At 38.0% G+C, this 22,530-nt stretch overlaps 1 protein-coding gene across 1 annotated transcript in view; it reads left to right on the top strand.

Annotated features, from left to right (window-relative positions):
* Window positions 1-22,530, top strand: part of PHLPP1 (PH domain and leucine rich repeat protein phosphatase 1) — a 214,813-nt gene that overhangs the window by 89,730 nt on the left and 102,553 nt on the right. The window contains exon 2 of the mRNA XM_082416908.1: window positions 19,604-19,800. Coding sequence (XP_082273034.1) covers window positions 19,604-19,800 — 197 coding nt within the window. The remainder of the gene's footprint in view (window positions 1-19,603; window positions 19,801-22,530) is intronic.

Here is a 22,530-nt window from a genome sequence, read left to right as displayed (position 1 = left end):
ATGACTTTTCTACTTTTATGTGTATACAGTTGCTGATACAAGGTAGTGAGAATGTTAGATTTGTAGTGATGACCTTGAATACATTTAAGTGATTAAAAATTTTATTGGCATTTCTCAGCACATCGTACAACTAATTGAATCTTGGGTACCATTTTTTGGTGATTTTTTTTTACCCTGGATGTTGGTTAAATGAGTGTGTATGCTAAATAAGTATCCTCTGTTTAGTGTTTTACAACTAATGTACACATCATTTGTACCTGTGTTGGCATTTTAGTTCACCCTCCAGTTGGTTTTTTTGATCGATGGATGCCAGCTTTATTTGGAGTTGTGAGTAGGCAGCAAAAATATATAAAATTGTTGAAAAAATATGTAAGACTGTGATAGTCTTCAAGGTGTTAATCTTCATGGGTTTTAAGTCCTCTTGTAGTGTCTTGAAGACAGTTAAATAAACAATGAGGTTTGTTTAACTCAGAGGGAAGTGAAGTGCTAACACTGTCAGTCTACTTACTAATGTACTGATTGTTGGACTTTAGCCAAGCCCATTGCCCTACTACAGACAAAAGTCATGGAATGCTTCATGTCTCTTCAGTAGTTTGAATTTCCGCATATAATGCTTAGAGACATGATACTTTTGTTTGCTGGGGCATTTTTACCTTTAAAATTTAAAAGTCAAAATGCTGTATTGTGCCTAGCATTCTTTTTGGAGCTCTGCTAACAAAAATTGCTTGATCTTAGGTGATACTTCATGATTAAATGAGTTGTATATGTAAACTGAATATATTGAAAATAACTCTGATAATACTGAAAAAGGTAGTACTATAAATTTAAAACACTATAAAATCAGAGAAAATTAGATTTGTTTAGATCAGATATCAAAAGTGTAGTAGGTGTCCTTCCAAAGTTCATGTCCACCCAGAACCTCAGAATGTGACCTTAGGGTTGTTACAGATTTAATTAGTTAAGATGAGGTCAAACTGGATTAAAGTGGGCCCTAAATCCAATGACTGGTTGTGCTTAAAAGAAGAGGATACACAGAGAAGGTGATGTGAAGATGGGGGTTAAGATTGGAATTACGTTGCACAAGCCAGGGAATGGCAAGGATTGCCTAGAACCACCAGAAGCGAGGAGAGAGGCATAGGGCACCTGCTCCCTCAAAGCCTCCAGAAGGAACCAACCCCACTAACACCTTGATTTCAGACTTTCAGACTCCAGAACTGTGAGAAAATAAATTTCTGTTGTTTTAAGCCATCCAATTTGTGGTAGTTTGTTATGGTAGCCCTAGGCAACTAATAGTTTATGATTCTAAGACTAATTTTCATTGAAATGAAAGATGGATCATTTGCTGTTTTCAGAGCCACTCTCCCTGCTTTTTAAGCTGCTGCTCAGAGTCACTCTTCTTGATAATTGGCTGCCATTGTGGTGACTGTAAGAAGTGCGCTAGCATCACGTTCACATGCCCCTCCCTGTGATAGGCCGCATGACTGATCACAGCTGTTTTCCCTTGTATCTCAGAAGAAGGATGGAAGCTTGGCCACCTACTTGTGCATATTGGGGTACCCAGTTCTAGAGGTTTGCTCGTGGGATATGACAGCAGTTTATTTCAGTTCCAGTTAGGGTGAAATTTTGATTTGAATATAACTGTGTTAGGGAAATTCTAGCTACTGCAAGAACCAACATACTGATCTTATGCTTTAACATAATACATGTTTCTTTTGTTCTCATGGTCAAGTCCATTGCTGATGTTTCTAGTCAAGCAGCTCCAAGCCAAGTGACTCAGAGACCTGGGCTCCTCCCATCTTGTGGTTCACCATCCCCTTGAGCCTCCTCAGAGCGTTCTTCTTGCACCATCTTCATCCAGCTGGTCAGTGGGTGGGGAGCCGGTGAAGGAGCACGGGCGGGGGGTATAGGCCACGTTTTGTTTGGCCAGAACCAGTTGCGTGGCTCTACCTGAATTCCAAGAGAGGCTGAGAAATGTAGTTATCGTTGTGTGTCCAGGAAGATGAAATGGGATTGTTGAACATGCAGCCAGTCTCTTCCAAAATAGCATATGTAATATATGCTAGTATATGCAAAATAGCATTTTGGTTCATTCATATTTTAAAAATTATCTTAATATATTTTGTAGCCATGAAGCTTTTCTTTTGTTTTATTATTTTGGATGTGCGATATAGGTTTTTCCAGCAAATGTTCTAAGTCTTTCCTCTCAAACTCCCCTGGGTGTTTTGAGTAATGATATTATATTATTTATTTATTTATTTATTTATTTATTTATTTATTATTGGCTGCATCAGGTCTTAGTTGTGGTGCACAGGCTCTTCGTTGTGGCACACAGGCTTCTCTCTAATTGTGGCACGTGGGCTCTGTAGTTGCGGCACGCGGGCTCTCTAGTTGTGGCGTGTGGGCTCAGTAGTTGTGACACATAGACTTAGTTGCCCTGTGGCATGTGGGATCGTAGTTCCCTGACTAGGGATCTAACCGCGTCCCCTGCATTGGAAGGCAGATTCTTAACCGCTGCACTACCAGGGAAGTCCCAGTAATGACATTTTATAATTTATTGCCCTACTAAAATTAAAACTTCTCTTTGATAATTTAGGATTGAAAAGTATGACCTGGAATTGCAATATAATTGTAAATAAATCCATTGCAATAATATATTGCTTCTATAAATCACGGTGAAAAGGAAAAGCTGACTTTAACATTTCTGGTATAAGGTTCCATAGTACCTGGAAATTCATGTTTCTCAAAAGTTTTTGTTTTTCTGGGCTTCCCTCGTGGTGCAGTGGTTAAAGAGCCGCCTGCCAATGCAGGAGACACGGGTTCGAGCCTTGGTCCAGGAAGATCCCACAGGCCGCGGAGCAACAAAGCACGTGTGCCCCAACTACTGAGCCTGCACTCTAGAGCCGCGAGCCACAACTACTGAGCCTGCGTGCCACAACTACTGAAGCCTGTGAGCCTAGAGCCCGTGCTCCGCAACAAGAGAAGCCACCGCAATGAGGAGCCCATGCACCACAACAAAGAGTAGCCCCCGCTCGCCGCAACTAGAGAAAGCCCGTGCACAGCAACAAAGACCCAAAGCAGCCAAAAATAAATAAATAAAATAAATTTATTAAACAAAAAAAGTTTTTGTTTTTCTGGCCGCTTTATTTATAGTCTGGAGAATGAGTTAGCAAATACTTCTTTTCTATTGCCAGCAAGTTTTGGAGGCAGATTTTGCTCTCTAATTTCCAGGGATACTAAAAATGATAAATGGACATTATCCCTGTTGTAAACACAAACCTTCATTTATTCTCATTTCTGATTCTTCCTGGTGTGATCCCTGTTACTCATCCTTTTGTCAGACCTACTTTGTTTGAATGTTTATATGTGTATTGGTTTATTATCATACTCATAATATACTTTATGATGAAAATGACAGGCTATTTTTTTCAAAACTGCATGTATACTGTAACTAATTCAGCTGAATGGCTTTCGTTTGCCTATTGATAACACCCCCTTTCCTTAAAAAAAAGAAAACTTTATGTTTCTAGAGAAGAAGCTTGAAATATTTGGCTGATAATTCCAGGCAAATGTTTTCTTCTGTAATATAAACTAAAGATTCTTAGAGACTAGGAAGTTGGTTTTGAGCCACCTATTTTCTCTCCTGTCCTTTGTTTTTCCCAAACACATAGCTATTGATTGTATACTTTTTGTAATTTGCTGTGTATGTTGAGAACTGGCTGTTTTCTCTGGCCTAAACATAGGAGTGTTTTCGTCTATGCAGCAGGTGCTTGTAGAGCACTTAGGCTATTGCAGATATTGTGCTGGGCTTTAGACCTGCACTTTGGAAAGAGCTGCGCCTAGTAGTAGACTGTGTGTTTGACCTACTCTGGAATCTACAGGCCAAGGGAGAAGCCCAGGAAGACTGAAGTTCTGGGGTTCTTGATCCCTTTGAAAATCAAAAGACTTATTTGTGAATAAATTCTTTGGTTACCAAGGAATTAAATCCGTATCTTAGATCTGAAAGACTTAATAAATGGTTTTTACGATAGCAAGGGCTGTAAAATTCATGCTAGTCAATTACAGCTATTTCCTTTTCATTGTAGTGTCTGGAAATACTTTTTTTTCATTGCTAGGTGTTCTGCTGCTCTTGAGAGTCACAATAAGTTAATGACTTAAGGCAGAGTAACCTCTCCCTCTGACTTTTCCCAGCTAGTGAAAAGCTGTTCTTTTGCAGGGTTGGGAGTAGAGGGGAAAAACAGTATGGAGTCCTAGATGAAATTAGGATGCTATTTGTGTACAAATACGAAAGTTTTCACCAGAAAATTATAGATTTTTTTGGTTTACTTTTTAGTCTGTTTTCTTTTAATCATTAATTGAGAAGTAGTGACTTCACATGTCTTATTCAAACACAACTACTGGTATCAACAATGTGAAACCTACTTTCATGGTGGGTGGTGGATATAGGTTCATTTTTATTAATTAAATGGCTTAGTGTGCTATTTTTTTCTTTCACGTGTTCTTAGGATGTCTGGAAAGCTTACTCATTTCTTTGAGAAAAGTACTCAGTAGTAGAAACATGCTTATTTTGATTTATAGCTGATTTATAGTTGCTGGCTAGGGAGAACTGGTAATATTGAAGAGGGATTAGGAGTTGTAAAAAGAAGTCATGCACTTTGATTTAGCAATTCGTAGAATGAAAATTCAGAAACAATTATCAATAATGAAGAAATGAGAAAACAAGGGATAGTTCTATGGAATATCTTGCAAGTCTTTTAAATAGAAAGGCTGAGAACTTGGGAAAGTGTATGATACAATAGGAGGCTAAATAAAGCAGGATATAAAATGCTGGGCATGTTATGATTATATGTATGTAAATGATTTGCAAATTTTTAAAAAATTCAGCAAAGTGTTTATAATACTGTGAAGAAAGTAGGATTATGTTTATTTTCTTGTTTTTAACTCCCCTTTCTTTTAAACTTTTGATGATAGAGTTGTACTTAAAATAATAATTGAAAAAATTTAAGTGGAACATAGTGGATTTTGTGTGTGTTTCTGAGAAAGTTTAGAATAAAGATCTTGAAGTTTCCTATAAGTAAATCATAGGAATGGGCTAAATGTGGGAGGTTTTAAAACTTTTTTTTAGAGATTTCTAATAAGTTGAGGAATTGTCATCTATTTGAATGGGTGAGTTTTAGACATTTCTGAGGTTATGTTTGTACGAAATAGTTTAAGGGCAGTGTTAGAACTTCTGAATCTAGACTCAACATTTTGGTGTAATCAACCTTGTAGGGGAAAGGGTAGGTAGTCAAATGAATGTTATCTAATGCAGTAGAGCGTAGCGGAAAATAAGGTTTTTAGGAAATTGTTTTGCTCTTGAAATCTTTGTTTTTGTTTTTAAAAGTCAAATTACATGTTATCAGTATGTATAATAAAGTGGAAAGTAAACTCTAACCCCATCTCTCAGAGAGAACCACTGTGGAAAAGAATTTTGAATCACATTGCATCTTACGTGATTGTGTAGATATTGTTCTTTGTTACCTTGTCAAGTCACCTTGGCTGAAGTCTGTTCTTCTAGGCAAAGCAAACTGAAATATAGTTTTGTTGTTTTGTTTTTTACTATGTCTTAGGAGAGAGGAATAGTGGTGTGGATTATCCGAAAATTATTCATGCTTGATTTTAGAATTTTTATTTTGGTGTTTGCATGTGTGTGTGTGCCTGGCTAGAATGTTCCAGCACTCCTAATAAAAGCATCTCACAGTGAAGACTTGATTCAGCTGGAGCTGTGGAGCTGTCTGGCTTCATCATCCTAATTTCCACACTCACAGCAGTGTGCATCACCTCTGACACAAGTCCCAATTTGTATCTACAGGAGGTAGTGAGTGTGTTGTTTATTCTTTTGGGAGCAGTTAGAGTAAATAGGGGTATAATGACCCTTAGGCATTCTCAGATTTAAGATTTAGTCATTCCTGAGGCCTCTAAAACCTCATGATATATAGTAATTTGCAGCTTTTCTGGGGCACAAATTTGAATCGAGCCTACCCTGAGGCCTGCTGCCCAGCCTCGTCATTTCAGTGAAGTTCAGCTGTTTCTCCTCACAAATGGTGTTTTATGCTTTAATGCTTGTGCCTTATGCCATTATTCTTTGTGGAGAACTACCACAGAAATAAAGGCAGCTGGGAAAGCAGGTGATGAAAATTCTGAAGTCTACTGAAGTGATGGTTTTTAGCCAGAAAATAGAAGGTGTAGGTAATTTAAGAATGTCGAACGTGGTAGAAGCTTAACAAACATATGGACCTAAACAAGTCTACCATTCATTATAATGGAAATGGCAACAAAAAGTTAGTGAAACTGTTTCGGTGATTGTTCTAGCCAAGGAAAAAAATGCTCATCAAATGAGAAAGAAAACTCAAGAGAATGTTGAAAAGGCTCTTGAGGTATGGTCTGGTCATGCACAGGAAAGATGAGACTGCCATTTCTGGGAAGTAACAGATGGTGAAGACATTGAACTGACAGGTGCAGGTTGATTTGATAAAGTTTTTCAAATGTGTATTTTTGCCAAATATGAAGTTAATGAGGGGAGGCCACACCAGCTAGGCATATAGTGCTCCTGGAACTGAGCTGAAGCAGCTCATAAAGCAGGGAAAGGTTGTAGTCTCTGTGAATGCAAAATTGTAATGAAACCCACATTTGAAGAAAATACCTTCTCTAAATACATGTCCCATGAAGAGACATGAGCATCAGATATTCAGATAACTAAGGGATAATTTTGATGATGGAGTGGAGGGAACTTTAAAGATGCCCAGGCAAAGAATCTAGTTCCCTGCGAGGACAGGAGGTGCGGGAAGGAAGGAGGGAGGCGGGGAGTGTAAAAGGCAGCACTGGCTCTCTAGTTCATTCCCAGCTGCCTCTCTCGTCTTCTCCCCAAATTGATTCACCTGCTTCTTTGGTCAGTGTTAACCAAAGGCTGATGATCCACCAGGTCAAAAAGGCATTGTTAATCTGATACTGTAACTCAGTGGGTCTCAAATTGTGGTCTTCAGACCTGCAACACCAGCGAAATCTCGGGCCTCCGCCCAGAATTACTGAGTCAGAAACTCTGGGTGGTGGAGCCTTGCAGTCTGTTTATAGCAAGGCCTTCCTGGTGGTTTTGGTGCATGCTACAGTCTGAGGCCCTCCGTTGTAACTTGTCTTCATGCAGCATTTCCTTTCAGCATTTTAATTTAATTTAATGTCGTTTAAGTTATCGTTTAATTTAATATTGTTACACACAATGTATAGTCATAGTAATTATCTTTATTTGATTTTTCAGATTTTTAAAATTTATGGATAATTTTACTGTAGTTTGTATTAGAGTTTGCTTTGGTGGATTTTTTAAAAGTTACTTTGGCCCTCTGTTTACATAATCTGTAAGAGTGTGAAGGGGTAGCGCACGTTTTCCAGGCACTGTTTTCATGAATATTATAGGGGGAATTATAAGCTCTGGTGGTATTCAAGAACTTAGAGATTAGAGGAAGGTTCAGGGCATGACATTTCTCAGGGATAAGGGTCTACACTAATTTGGGAGATATAAATAAACCTAATCAGATTGAGTGTCAATAAGAAGCAAGATTTACTGGGCAGTTGACTTTGTATATTTTGATCTGATGCGTAAATTAACTGTCTCCAAATATATTTAGCAGATGGTTGTCATTTCCATCAGCTAAAAGCAACTAGTCTTAAATCTGTTTCAGAGCTCCTGCCAGCACACCTTGCTGAGCTTGCTTCGACTTTCAGCTCTGAGACAAAATTCCCAGCTGCCAGTTCATGCTCAGGTCTCTGGACCTTGTTATGGAGTCGTCTAAATCCTTCTGCCAGCTCTTGAAATGAGCCTGGGCAAGTAATTTAATTCAGTCTTTCTGACACTTCAGGTAGTCAAGAAGGATTTAAGGATTTATATGCAGTAAGAAACATGCTTTGTAGTTTTATCAGTCTAAGCTCTAAAGGTAGAGAAGGTGAGGTGAGAGTTGAGTGTTCTCACTTATTCCTGACCATTTTCAGCTCCAGGGACCTGGTAAATTCTTCTACTATCTCCTATGTACTGATCAAACTTTCTTACTTTTTGGTGCCGTATTATCATGAATACTTTCATTCTTTAGAGTTTTTGAAATTGTGATTGCTTAATGTGCTGTTCTTATTATTGTTTTTGACTATTTTGGATTACACTAGGCCCTCACTAGGTTATACAAAGTCTTGTAAATATTTTTGTAGATTATTTTAGGGAAATGTAGGTTATTAATGTTTCACTATGTTCAGGTAAATAGAACTAAGTGAAACCAACACAGTAAAGTTGTATTAGTTATTGCCTCAAAACTCAGTGGCTTAAAACAGCACACATTTATCGTCTCATAATTTCTCTGAGTCAGGAATTCTGGAGTGACTTAGCTGGGTAGTTCTGGCTAGAGATTATCATGAAGTTTGCAGCCAAGATGTCCTAGGGGCACAGTTCTCTTGACACGGACTGGAGGATCTTTCCAGTATGGCTTGCTCACCTGGCTTCTGAAGAGGCCTCAGTTCCCTTTTGGCTGTTGGCAGGAAGTTTCAGTTCCTCACCTGTTGGCCTTTTCATAGGGTCCCTAGGGTGTCCTCATGGCAGCTGGCTTCCTCAGAGGGAGTGATCCTAGAGGGGGTAAGGTGGAAGCTATTTGCCTTTTATGACCTGGTTTCAGAAGTTACAGCAGCCATTGAGTCTGCTACATTCTATTTGTTAGAAGCTAGTCACTAAGTACAGTCCACAAGCAAAGGGAATGGGATTGGGCTCCACCTTTGAAGGGAAGAATTTAAAAAAATTTGTGGACATATTTTCAAACTACCACAGATAGACACTAGGATATATTTGGCAAAGACATGTAATTGGCAGCAACCAAATTTGTACTTATTTCTGTGTTGTTCAGTGGTCTTCTAGTTAAAGCAGGTGTTTCTGCTACTATATATGTTCCCGAAACTTCTCATGTTCTCCAAAGTTGAAAATTAAAAATAAAAGCGTTTATGGGAAAATAGAGTTGGAGAGCGGCAGGACTCTAAGTCCAAGCATCTTTATAACCAAAATACTAACAAAAATAATAATGGATACCTCAGGAGATAACCTGGACAGCCTAGGCAGGTAACTTATTGTGTCTGGAAGTTACAGACACAATATTAGGGAATATTAAAAATGCACAATAACATAAGAGTAGAAATGTTGGCTTGTGGACATCGAGACTGCATTTACCATGGGCTTTTTCCTTTGTTTTTGAAAGTTATAATTCCACTCCCAATATTCTGGCTCCCCTTGCCTAGAGTGAATCCTTATGGACCAATACTGTGCATATTATACTGACTTCATTCCCCTATTTATGATCATAAATGAATTAATTAGTATTAATGAAACATATTGTAGCAGAATGGACTGTAGTTAGTTTTCTTTAAATAAATACTTCTCTTCTAATCATGCTTATTCATTTATTTAATAAAATTCCCTTATGATAGATAAAACATGAGTAGACTTAATTTCAAAAGCTCCTGGTCAAAATTCTAAGTTAGTAAGATCCAAAGAAGTGATGTTTTATTATATTCTTCACTCCCCCTCAAAGCTGAAATTCTCTCATCTTGAGGAATAACATTTAAGTTCAGGCTTTTTTTTTTTTTTAAACATCTTTATTGGAGTATAATTGCTTTACAATGTTGTGTTCGTTTCTGCTGTATAACAAAGTGAATCAGCTATATGTATACATATATCCCCATATCCCCTCCCTCTCGCGTCTCCCTCCCACCAAGTTTAGGCTTTAAACTACAGAAGAGAAGAGAAGGTGAAGAGAGAAGAAAAAGAAAAGAAACGAGCAAAAACCCAAACTCTTATTTTTAAAAATGGAGGGGTTTGTCTGCTCATCACAACGATCTCTGTTCTTTGATCCAGACTGCTGTTTATATATAGGGCTTGTTAAAATACAGATTACTGGGCTTCATCCTCAGAGATGCCAATTCTGTACTTCTAGGGTGGGGCCTGAGAATTTGCCTCTCTAGTAAGTTTCCAGGTGATTCTGGTACTACTGATCTTGGGACCATACTTTTAGAACCACTCTGTCTGAAGCAACTGTTACAACAATCTGTCCTACTCCCACTTGAGTCAACAAAGGAGGTTATTTTAGAATTCTCAGGATTTTTCTATCAGAGTAGCTCTATCCAGTTATCTTAGTTATATCCATTAAGGTTGAAGTTCTAATATTTGTGACAGTGTAGAGAGATTAATGAACTATGCATTATTCTTTTTACATTTGTTTTTGAAAGGTAGTATAGCGACACCCAGTTTAACTAGAAGTGAATCATTCAGAAGACTGAACTATTTAGATTAATACTTATAAATATGCAAGTCAAGAAGGACCTCTGAGTGGAGGAAAAGACTTACCACAAAGTTTAGTCCTTTACTTTGAAAGAGGGTAGAGAGCTAACTTTAGGCCTATTGTTTTAGGATTGAATGTAAAGTAAGGTAGTAAATTAGAAGTTGCTTATACACTCATTACTGTCAATAATTGGAAAAGAAGAGCCCAAGAACTATGATAATACTGAAGTTTGGAGCTATTTTTGGACAAGAGCAGATAGCTCTCCTAGTCCACTGGTCCCACAGGGTTTCTCTGAATTTCTGAATATAGTAATATATTGAGAACCCACACGTTAAAGAAAATCTTTAATTATGTTAAACATACTTCTATAATTATAAAAGTGAACGGTATGTATGAGAAAGAATTAAATTTAAATATTTGGCACTTGGTTCCAGCCAAGATGGAGTAACAGAGACTGCATTTACTCTTTAACCTAAAAGTAGAAACAACTAAAAATCAGATGAAATATATGAAACAGCTTTCAGACATTGGGCATCAGGCAGCACAAGACACAAAACCCCACAACAGATGTGCTCCTTGAGAGAAAGGAAACAGATTAAAACAACCCTACAAATGTACCATCTTACTGATGGTGGGAAAGAGTTCCAGGATTAAGTTGTAGGGAGGAGGAACCCAGGCAGAGCCTGGTATTCACAGTGAGTTCAGGAGACAGAGCTGGGAGTCCATTGAAGCTAAGCAGTTTGAGTGTACAGAGTAGAGTGCTGGAGAGAAAAGAGCTGCTCAGAGAGTCCTGGAGATGTTCAAGGAGTCATCATTGAGCCTTCAGCTGAGTGCTGATCAGTCATTTATGTGAAGAAGAAACTATGTGAGGCTGGGGTTTAAAAACACTGAAAAGGAGCAGAGGGAATAAACCTTGAAGCTCACACAGGGCCAGGCAAAGTTCATGCTCCTGCCAGCCAGACTGGAGAATCTTATAATTTAGAGGATGTCAGTTACAGTATTGCTTGCTAATATTGCTATTATAAATCTAGACTTAAGGCTGCTCTGGTCTTATATGACAAATCCCAGAAAGCAAGCCTGGTAAGAACCAAACTGTTTTCAACTAACTTAATTGTGTCCCAGAACAAAACTCCATAATATTCATATAAATACAAAAATATCCAGCACTCAACAAGATAAAACTCCTAATGACTAGCATCCAAACAAAAATTACCAGGTGTGCAAAGAAGCAGAAAAATAAGACCCATAAGAGAAAATGATAAAATAAAACTGACACAGAAGTGATACAGATGATAGAATTAGTTGACAGGGACACTTAAGCAGCTATTATAATTGTTTCATATATTCATGAAGGTAAAAAAAGGCATATTAAGGAGTGACATGGAAGATATATACATATGTGTGTATATGTATGTGTATATAAGTATGTACCCACATATAGCCAAATTGAACTTCTAGAGATGAAAAGTACACTGGATGGAATTAACAGTAGATTAAACACTGGAGAGAAACGATTAGTGAACCTGAAACCACAACATACCAGAATTTGTGGAATGTAGCTAAAGCAGTACTTAGAAGGAAGTTTATAGCACTTAAATGCCTATATTAAGAAAAAAGAAAAGCCTCAAGTCAGTGACCTCAGTTTCCACATTAAGAAAATTAATCCTAAAATTAGTAAGAGAAACAATGATAAGAACAGAAATAAATGAAACCATAAACAGAAAAACAGTAGAGAATGAAACTGAAACCTGGTTCTTTGAGTTGTTTAATAAAATTGGAGGGAGGGGGAGGGGTAAGCTGGGACGAAGTGAGAGAGTGGCATGGACATATATACACTACCAAATGTAAAATAGATAGGTAGTGGGAAGCAGCCGCATAGCACAGGGAGATCAGCTCAGTGCTTTGTGACCACCTAGAGGGGTGGAATAGGGAGGGTGGGAGGGAAACGCAAGAGGGAGGAGATATGGGGATATATGTATATGTATAGCTGATTCACTTTGTTATAAAGCAGAAACTAACACACCATTGTGAAGCAGTTATACTCTAATAAAGGTGTTAAAAAAAAAGATGAATGACTTGTAAAAATCAAATCTTGTACTCTTTGCTAACTATTGTTGGGAGGAAATATGGGGCAGTAAAAAGACAATGAATAATCTGATCCTCTAGTTTTGTATATTGGTCCTGTATAAACCAACTTGTGACATAGGACAAAATAATTTAAACACTTTCTTTAATATTCTTATCTTTAAAATAAAAACAAAAACTCCTCCCTCCATTTTTTATGAGAAAAACAGATATAATAAATCCAAAGAAAGTTATAAAATGTAAAATGTTATTATAATAAACATTTTTATGTGAAAAAAAATAAAGTTGGTAATCTTCTAATCAGACTGATCAAGAAAAGATAGAAGTTTGTCTCCTAGAGTAATGGAAGTGAAAGCAAAAATAAACAAATGGGACCTAATTAATCATAAAAGCTTTTGCACAGTGAAGGAAACCATAAACAAAACCAAAAGGCAACCTACAGAATGGGAGAAAATATTTGCAAATGATGCGGACTGAAAGGGATTAATTTCCAAAATATACACACAGCTCATAGAACTCAATATCAAAAAAACCAAACAACCTAATTAAAAAATGGCCAGAAAATCTAAATAGACATTTCTCCAAAGAAGGCATGCAGATGGCCAACAGGCATATGAAAAAATGCTCAACACTGATAATTGTTAGAGAAATGCAAATCAAGAGTACAATGAGGTATCACCTCACTCTGGTCAAAAAGTCTACAAATAAATTCTGGAGAGAGTGTGGAGAAAAAGGAACCCTCCTACACTATTGGTGGGAATGTAAATTGGTAGAACCACTATGGAGAATAGTATGGAGGTTCTTTAAAAAACTAAAAATAGAGTTAACCATATGATCCTGCAATCCCACTCCTGGGCATATATCCAGAGAAAACCATAATTCGAAAGATATATGCACCCCAGTGTTCATTGCGGCACTGTTTACAGTAGCCGAGACATGGAAGCAACCTAAATGTCCATCAACAGACGAATAGCTGAAGAAGATGTGGTATATCTATACAATGGAATATTACTCAGCCATAAAAAAGAATGAAATAATGCCATTTGCAGCAACATGGATGGACCTAGAGATTATCATACTAAGTGAAGTAAGCCAGACAAAGACAAATATCATATGATATCGTTTATATGTGGAATTAAAAAAAAAGATACAAATGAAGTCATTTACAAAACAGAAGAAAAAAAAAAAGAAAAGGTATGTTACCAATATCAGGAATGAAAGAGGTGACATCACTACAGTTTTTTATTGATATTAAAAGGATAAGAAGGAAATATTGTGAACAACTGTATGTCAACTATATGAAAACTTAAATGAAATGGACAAACTTTTAAAAAGTCAAACCATGAAGGCTTACTCAAGAATAACTAGATAATGGAATAGCATAGCCCTAACTCTAGTAGAGAAATTGAAATTATAGTTAAACACTCTCCCCCCTGCCACACACAAAACAAAACAAAAAATAAACAAACAAAAACCAGAAAAAGCAAGACTCCAGATCCAGGAGTCTTCACTGGGGAATTCGACCAGATGTTTAAGGATGAAATGATACCAACTTCATCCAAATTATTGCAGAAAAGTAGAGGAAAGAATTCTTCAGCTCAGTCTGTGAAGCCAGCATTACCCTCACCCCTGACACCAAATCCAGAATGTTTTTAACCATTTTTAAAATTTTATTTATTTTTGGCTGTGTTGGGTCTTTGTTGCTGCACGTGAGCTTTCTCTGGTTGTGGTGAGCGGGGGCTACTCTTTGTTGTGGTGTGCGGGCTTCTCATTGTGGTGGCTTCTCTTGTTGCAGAGCACAGGCTCTAGGTGCACGGGCTTCAGTAGTTGCAGCACGCAGGCTCAGCAGTTGTGGCTCACGGGCTCTAGAGTGCAGGCTCAGTAGTTGTGGTGCACAGGCTTAGTTGCTCCGTGGCATGTGGGATCTTCCAGGACCAGGGATTGAACCCATGTTTCCTGCATTGGCAGGCAGATTCTTAACCACTGCACCACCAGGGAAGTCCCCCAGAATGTTTATTTATATTTATATATATATATATATATATATATATATATATATATATATATATATATATATAAATAAATATATATTCTTTTTCAGATTCTTTTCCATTATTGGTTGGAACTATTGAATATAGTTCCCTGTGCCAATTTGTTGTTCTTACTGGTGAAAAACTGAATGCTACTCCCCTAAGATTAGGAAAACGGAAAGGATGTCTGCTTTCACTAGTTCTGTTCCTTATTGTATGGAAGGTTCTAGCTTGTGCAGCAAGGCAAGAAAAAGAAATAAAAGACACCCTGATTGCAGTGGAAGAAGTAAAGCTGTCACTCTTCACAGGAGAGGACTCATTTTACCTGATTTCAAGACTAATTATAAAGATTCAGTAATCAGGATACTGTGATATTGGTTGAAGACAGACAAATAGATGAGTGGAATGGGAAGAACCAAGAAATCGACCCACCCAACTGTGGTCAATAGAATTTTGATACAGGTGCCAAAGCACTTCAGTGGGAATGGATAATCTTTTTTTTTTTAAATAAATTTATTTATTTATTTATTTATTTATTTATTTTATTTTTGGGTGTGTTGGGTCTTCGTTGCTGCCCACGGGCTTTCTCTAGTTGCGACGAGTGGGGGCTGCTCTTCGTTGGGGTGTGCGGGCTACTCAGTGCAGTGGCTTCTCTTGCTGCAGAGTGCAGGCTCTAGGCCACGTGGGCTTCAGTAGTTGCAGTACACAGGCTCCGTAGTTGTGGCTCATGGGCTCCAGAACGCAGGCTCAGTAGTTGTGGCTCACGGGCTTAGTTGCTCTGCGGCATGTGGGATCTTCCCGGACCAGGGCTCGAACCCATGTCCCCTGCATTGGCAGGTAGATTCTTCACAACTGCACCACCAGGGAAGTCCCAATGGATAATCTTTTTAACAAAAAGTGCTGGAATAACTTAGATAGCCACTTGTCAAAAAACAAAAACAAAAACTTTCTGAACCTCTACTTATTTCTTGCTGTGTACAAAAATTAACTTGAAATTAATCATAGGCTTGAATGTAAGAATTAAACCTATGGGGCTTCCCTGGTGGCGCAGTGGTTGAGAGTCTGCCTGCCGATGCAGGGGACACGGGTTCGAGCCCTGGTCCGGGAAGATCTCACATGCCGCGGAGCAACTGGGCCCGTGAGCCACAACAGCTGAGCCTCTGCGTCTGGAGCCTGTGCTCCGCAACAAGAGGCCGCGACAGTGAGAGGCCCGCGCACCACGATGAAGAGTGGCCCCCGCTCGCCACAACTAGAGAAAGCCCTTGCACAGAAATGAAGACCCAACACAGCCATAAATAAATAAATAAATAAATAAATTTGGGGAAACAAAAAGAATTAAAACCTATGAAACTTACAGCAGAAAACATAGGAGAAAATTATAGTGACCTTGAGTTTGTCAGAGACTTCTTAAATACAACAGAAAAAACACTAATTGTAAAAGATAAATATTTGGACTTCATTAAAATCGAAACTTTTGCTTTCCCAAAGTACTGTCAAGAAAATGAAAAAGCAAGCCAGACTGGGAGAAAATATTTGCAAATTACACATTTGACAAAGGACTTGTATTCAGAATATGTGAGGAACTCAATTCAATTAAAATTGGATACAAGATTTGAATTAGTCATCTCAGCAAAGAAGGTATGTGAATTGCAGATAAGCTCTTGAGAAGATGATCAGCATCATTAGGAGGATGCAAATTTAATCTATCATGAGGTACCATTACATGTATACTAGAACAGTTAAAAGTGTTGACAAGGAGGTAGAGCAACCGGAACTCTCCTGCCTTAGAGATGAACATGTAAAATAGTACAGCCCAGCCATAACAGTCCCACGTGTTTACCCAAGATAAATAAAAGGATATATCCACACAAGAATGTTTATCCCAATGTTTTCAGTCAAGATAAGCAAAAAACGTGGAAACAGTCCAAATGTCTATCAGCAGATGAATGGTTAAACAAAATGTGATATATTCATGCAGTGGAATACTACTCAGCAATAAAAAGGAATGAACTCTTGGCACACGGACAAAAAGTGACAAAAAAGCAGATGAGCAGTCGCCTGAGCATGGGAGGCCCTAGGTGGGGGGTGGGGGTGGGAGAGGGAGGGATCTCAGTGGGCACGAGGAACTGTTAGCGATGATCAATGTGCTCATTTTCCTGCTCATTTATAGGTGCATATGTGTCAAGTCTTATCAAATTGCCATGTGCCAAGTGAGTAAGAGAGGGAAAGCACGTTTTAAATCATCCTCTGTTGTGTTCAGGTTTCTCTCTCAGCTTGAAATACTTGCTTTTGCTGTCCATCTTTCATCCCAGGTCGTATAAGAAATGCCTTAAACCTGTAGGATATTTCTAAAGGAAAAGTTACAACAATGGATCCAACTTTAATTTGGTGGGCATTGGTTCCTTGTGTGATGTCAGTATTTCTTAGAGCATAGACAATTTGAATTCCTCTGAAATGAGAAGTTTCGAAATTGGCAGCGAGAGCTAAAATAATTCCTTACGTCATAGAATAAGGAAGTCTGACACAAAGGGGTGTGCACGGGGGTGACTGCCCAGCTGTATGTTACTTATTCATCTCCATATTCCCCAGAGCCCAGCGGGTACGCAGCCTGGTCCTGAGGGTGTGCCTGAGCTGGGAACACCTAGGGAGGGAGCTGACAACAAGGATATTTAAATTCACCCAGAGCAAGATAAGAGGGATTTGATTCAGACTGGGATGTTTAGGGCAGGGACAGACTAATCTTACCATTAGGTTCCAGGACTGCTCAGGGCCCTTGGGAATTTTTCTAAAGAGGGAATAAAAAGCCAGTATCTGTTGATGTCTCCATACTTTTCTCGTATGTATCCCTTCTAGCCTTAGTCCTCCATCTGGCAATTTGCTCTGGGGCTTTCTCTAGGATTTTTGTGGAGTTGGAGAATTGAAGGACTGTTCCTTATATACCTCTGTTGTCTTTTTCTTCAGTCTCTAATTAAATCACAGATCTCTATAAATGTGACAGGTTAACAAGTGTCCTTGAAGCCACTCTCTGATGTGGCTGAATAAAATGCCTGCTTCTTTGCATTCATTAGTGTGTGTGTGTGTGTGTGTGTGTGTGTATGTAAGTATTTAGATCAGATGCCTTGTTAGAGAATGTTAGTGTATTACAGTCATGGAAATTGGATTTTGTAAATCGTGTTGTCCATTATTTTTAGCCTTGCACATACCTTTCAGTTTTCTGAATCTCCTGTCCCACTTCTTCTCTACAGGAAGAGAGACTGTAATGTAGAGAGGAGCTCTTAGACTGGGAGCCTGGGCATCTCTCTCTGTGGGTGTAAATGAACTTGTGCAGAATGGGACAAGTGAATGACTGTGGTCTGATCCATCACTGGCAGCCTTTGGCAAGCCATATCTGTTTTAAAGTCTCCTGGGCTTCCTATCCCTTTGTGGGAGTGTTAGCGTTTGGTAGACAAACAACTCAGTGGAGCTCTCCACTGAGGATGCCAGCTGTGTAGTTGTTTGCTGGGCCCAGGTTCAAGAAGGTGGACCACTTTTAGACTTCATTCTAGCCTAGCCCCAGCAAACTTATGCAGTGTACAGTATTTATTTCATAAAACATTTTGATATACTGGGAGAAAGAGGAAGTGAAATTCAAACCTGCTGGTTTTGTTATTTGCAAACATCTCTGCCCAAAGGTGTGTATTGGGAGGGTTCAAACAGTTTTTGGATCTTCTTGAGATCTATTTTTGGTGCTGCTGTTCTTCCTGTTTCCTTCTCCAGTAGCTATTAGACGTCTACCAAAACTACTTGGCATTTATGTTAGTTTTTAACATTCATAAGAATATAATTTTTCTTGAATCTGTTTCTTCTGCTAGGCAACTAGGCAAACTTTCAAATAAATATAACACTTCTGACTTGGGAACTATTCGGGGACATGTGCCCCTCATTAATTTATTTGTGAGCATGGGCTTCAGTACTCTTTGATAAATATTCAGTGTCTAGAACTGGGAAATATTTTTCTTCTTGTTTATACAACTCCATCACTTATTAGTCACAGTAGTTCTCCCATTCAATTGATGGGGCTTGTCTGAATGTCATTCTTCCAAATTCACTTCCATCTGGGAAATGAAGACTCTTCAGAGCTTTCTCAGCTCTCTCTTTGTCTCTGAGTCTTAGTGCATCTTTCTCTGTCTCTTTGTTCCCTCCGTGACTCACAAGCACTACAGCACACAATCCTTCCTGGATTGGCACTAAGTTTATCTTTGAGGACTTAGCTTATGTTTATAGAGGAGTATTTTCTTACTAGAGAAGTCATTTTTTAAAAAAATAAATTTATTTATTTTATTTATTTATTTTTGGCTGTGTTGGGTCTTCGTTGCTGTGCATGGGCTTTCTCTAGTTGTGGTGAGCAGAGGCTACTCTTCATTGCGGTGCGTGGGCTTCTCATTGGGGTGGCTTCTCTTGTTGAGGAGCACGGGCTCTAGGCGTGCGGGCTTCAGTAGTTGTGGCTCGCAGGCTCTAGAGTGCAGGCTCAGTAGCTGTGGCACACGGGCTTAGTTGCCCGTGGCGTGTGGGATCTTCCTGGACCAGGGCTCGAACCTGTGTCCCCTGTATTGGCAGGCGGATTCTTAACCACTGTGCCACCAGGGAAGCCCAAGTCATTCATTTTTAATTGTCTCCTTAATAGTAAATGTACATTAAATATCTGTAGGAGGAAGAATATGAGTGGCTAATTCCATTAAAACTGATTAGTTTCATTAAATGCTAGATCTTGAATGTTATCTTTCTATATCAGTCTATAATATTTTCTTCTTAGTGTACTTAAATTAACTCGTATTCATGAAAATCTTGAAGCCATTTCTGTTTTAAATGTAAAATTAAGTTGTGAAGGGTATAGCAGAAAAAACTTAGGCTATAACAGAGGAGTTAAGATAGCTTTTTTCCTAGGGTTTTAAGGAAAAAACTCTTCACCTATATTAAAAGGTACATGTGGAGCAGATGTGGTAGTTCTTATCATGATTGCATTACTGCAGGTTTCAGATTCTCTCAATTATAAATTAGATTGTTTCCCTATAATTATTCTCTGTTGTCCAAGTAATTTATCTGGTAAATTTATCTGATGAGTAGCAAAAAAGCCCATTTCTTTAAGACTAAAATGTTTGCTTGTGTTTGTTGCAGGAAAACCTCACAGCACTGGTAGCTCGGAACGGATTCAGCTCTCAGGAATGTATAATGTCCGTAAAGGCAAAATGCAGTTGCCAGTGAACCGATGGACCAGACGCCAAGTTATCCTGTGTGGGACCTGCCTAATAGTATCATCTGTGAAAGACAGCTTGACCGGAAAGATGCATGTTCTGCCACTAATTGGTGGGAAAGTAAGTTTAAAACAAACCAAATACTAACAGATTTCCCAGTGTCATTAAGAAGCTTACTTTGAGTCATTTCTGTAATAAGGGGTAGATGGGGTTTTTTTTTAAAGAATTACAAGTAAAAAAAAATCTATTTATGTATTTATTTATTTTGGCTGTGCTGGGTCTTAATTGTAGCACGCAGGATCTTCATTGCGGCACATGGGATCTTTTAGTTGCGGCATGGGGGCTGTTAGTTGTGGCATGCATGCTGTATCTAATTCCCTGACCAGGGATTGAACCCAGGCCCCCTGCATTGGGAGTGTGGAGTCTTACCCACTGGACCACCAGGAAAGTCCTAGGGGTAGATGGTTTTTGACTCATCATTCCTGTTGTGCCTCCACCAGTGGACATTTTTGGTTGGTGGAGTTTTGGAAAATAACAATGCCATTGGCTCATGTGAAGTCCTGGTTATGTTCACTTCTTAGTACATGCGCCTTAACTATGTGACTGAAAATAGAGCAACTAGAATTTCACTGTTATATTTCAGACTGTAGGTGATAAATTATTATTTATGAGAAGATGTCTTTTGATTTTGTGAGCATGTATTTTATAGTATAGTACAGTGATCCCCAAGTCCATGACCTTAGGATCATTCAGGCGTGCTTATCAAAGGTTAGACTCTCTAGCAGGAATCTGTGATCCCGCTTTGCCTTACCTCTCTGTTTATTTGTGTTTAGTGACCAGTGGGGTTAGTACTTTTAGTTTATCAATATAGCTAGTCATGATTTTTGAACCTGAAATGCTACTCATTTCAGAGAAAACCTGTGATACAGCTGATAGATATTTCCAACATACTGGCTGCTTTTCTTTGGGCATGTTAACTATTTTATTCCTATCATTTATAAAATATCAACAGAAAGAACAGGATTGCTTAGGAAGATATTACATTCGTTTCTTTGCCAGATTTATTTATAAACTCCAAGCATTGGTAGGGGTATCATTACCATAATTATATGTCAGTATTTCCTGATTTTTAAATGATATGATAATCTGTTAATAAAGGGAAAGGTAAATTTGGATGAAGAAATGGGTTTTTGGAAATCGGGGGCATATTAAAAATTTTTCTTGATCGTTACTTGATCGTTTAAAAAAAATAGATTTGGCTAGTCTGTGAGGTGTGTTTAGGTCTATTTCATTCACCCATTTTGAAACCATGGCTTCTTAATTTCTGTCTGAGCATTGAAGAATTAGTGATAGTTTATTACTGAAGATCTTGTCCTTTGGATGGATCTGAAAAATTAGTCATCATTATTACTTCCATAACTCATCATTAAAAATGCATATTTAATGTTTGATGCCCCTATAGGGCAACAATCTGTTTCTTTCTTTATGGTGTTAGTCATTTGCATGGGCAAATTTAATATAACTATTTATTAAATATCCTCTGTGGGGAAGCAACTTTGCTTGGCGTCCCAGAAATACCAAGATGGGTAAGTCACCATCTCTGCCTTTGAATAGCTTATAATTACTATCTGGAAATGAAGGATGGACACAACAATATCTGCTCTACGAGAGGTGCAAAAAAATAGTGTGGAAGATAAGTGGAAGAGATTACATTTTGTCGGGGGAATCGGGATTTTGTGATGAAGGAGGTAGCAGTTATGATAGAACTTGAAGGGTGAAAAATCTCTTGACATATAAAGGAGATGGTCAGAAAGATTATTGTGCTCAGAGAAGCAGAGGCAGGGAAGTAGTGGAATGTTCAGGTAAAGTGAGAGAAGATCCAGTTATAATTAGCATTTTTATTCAGAGCTAGAGACTTGTTCTGTTTCCCAGGCCTATTACTGGATGTACTTCTACCATTGAGTGAATAGAAAGTTAACAGCTTCTTTTTCTCACAGACAAAGCTTGTAAAACCTGTTTTGTGCTACACCTTTAAAAATAATTGAGTATGTTGAAAAATTATATTAACCAAGTTAGGAAAAAATAATTCATTCTTTGCAATGTAAGTTTTCATTAATGTTTGTCTTTCCTTTTCTCATTCTGGTCTGTTGTTAAAGGAAAATCTGAGAGTAAATGGAAGGGGTTTTTTTGTTTTTGTTTTCTAATTTATATAGAAGAGCTAGAAATGAGGTGTGATAATCAATTTTGCTATAATTGCTGTGATAATCAATTTTGACACACTACTTGAGCATGATCATTAGTTTACGTTTTCAAATGTAGAATTCAAATATGAAGTTAAATAAAGCTCTTAAAGTTTAATTGTTGAAAAACATTTGTTTAATAAGTTTTTATTCATGTACAATTATTATATTTAATTTCTTCTTTAAAATTGAACATAAATTTTTAGATAACTTATTTACATTAATACTTTATGGAGTATTTGTTAAGCTATGAGGCATAATAAGCTGAGTAACTGTTAACTTACTACTCAGTTTGGGAAGTACAGCAGCATCAATACCAGTGTCTCTACCTGAGTTCTCTTTGCATCTGTCCCATTGCCTCCTCCTACCCCAGAGGAATCCACTGTCCTAGAATATGTATTCATCGTTTGCTTACTTTTTTGAAATAAATTTTATCATATAACTATGTTTTGCTTGTTTTGATCTTAATAAAAAATGGTATCATCCTGTTTGTAGTTTTCTGTGATTGAATTTTTTCACTCAATATTATGTTTCATAATAAGATTCCATATTACTTGCTATATATGGTTTTCATTTCTGTATAATGTTGCACTCTGTAAATGTTCCAAAT

The sequence above is a fragment of the Balaenoptera physalus genome (genome assembly GCF_965194825.1).
Source record: "Balaenoptera physalus genome assembly, chromosome: 12".
NCBI lineage: Eukaryota > Metazoa > Chordata > Mammalia > Artiodactyla > Balaenopteridae > Balaenoptera > Balaenoptera physalus.
This window is presented reverse-complemented; position numbering and strand designations above follow the sequence as displayed.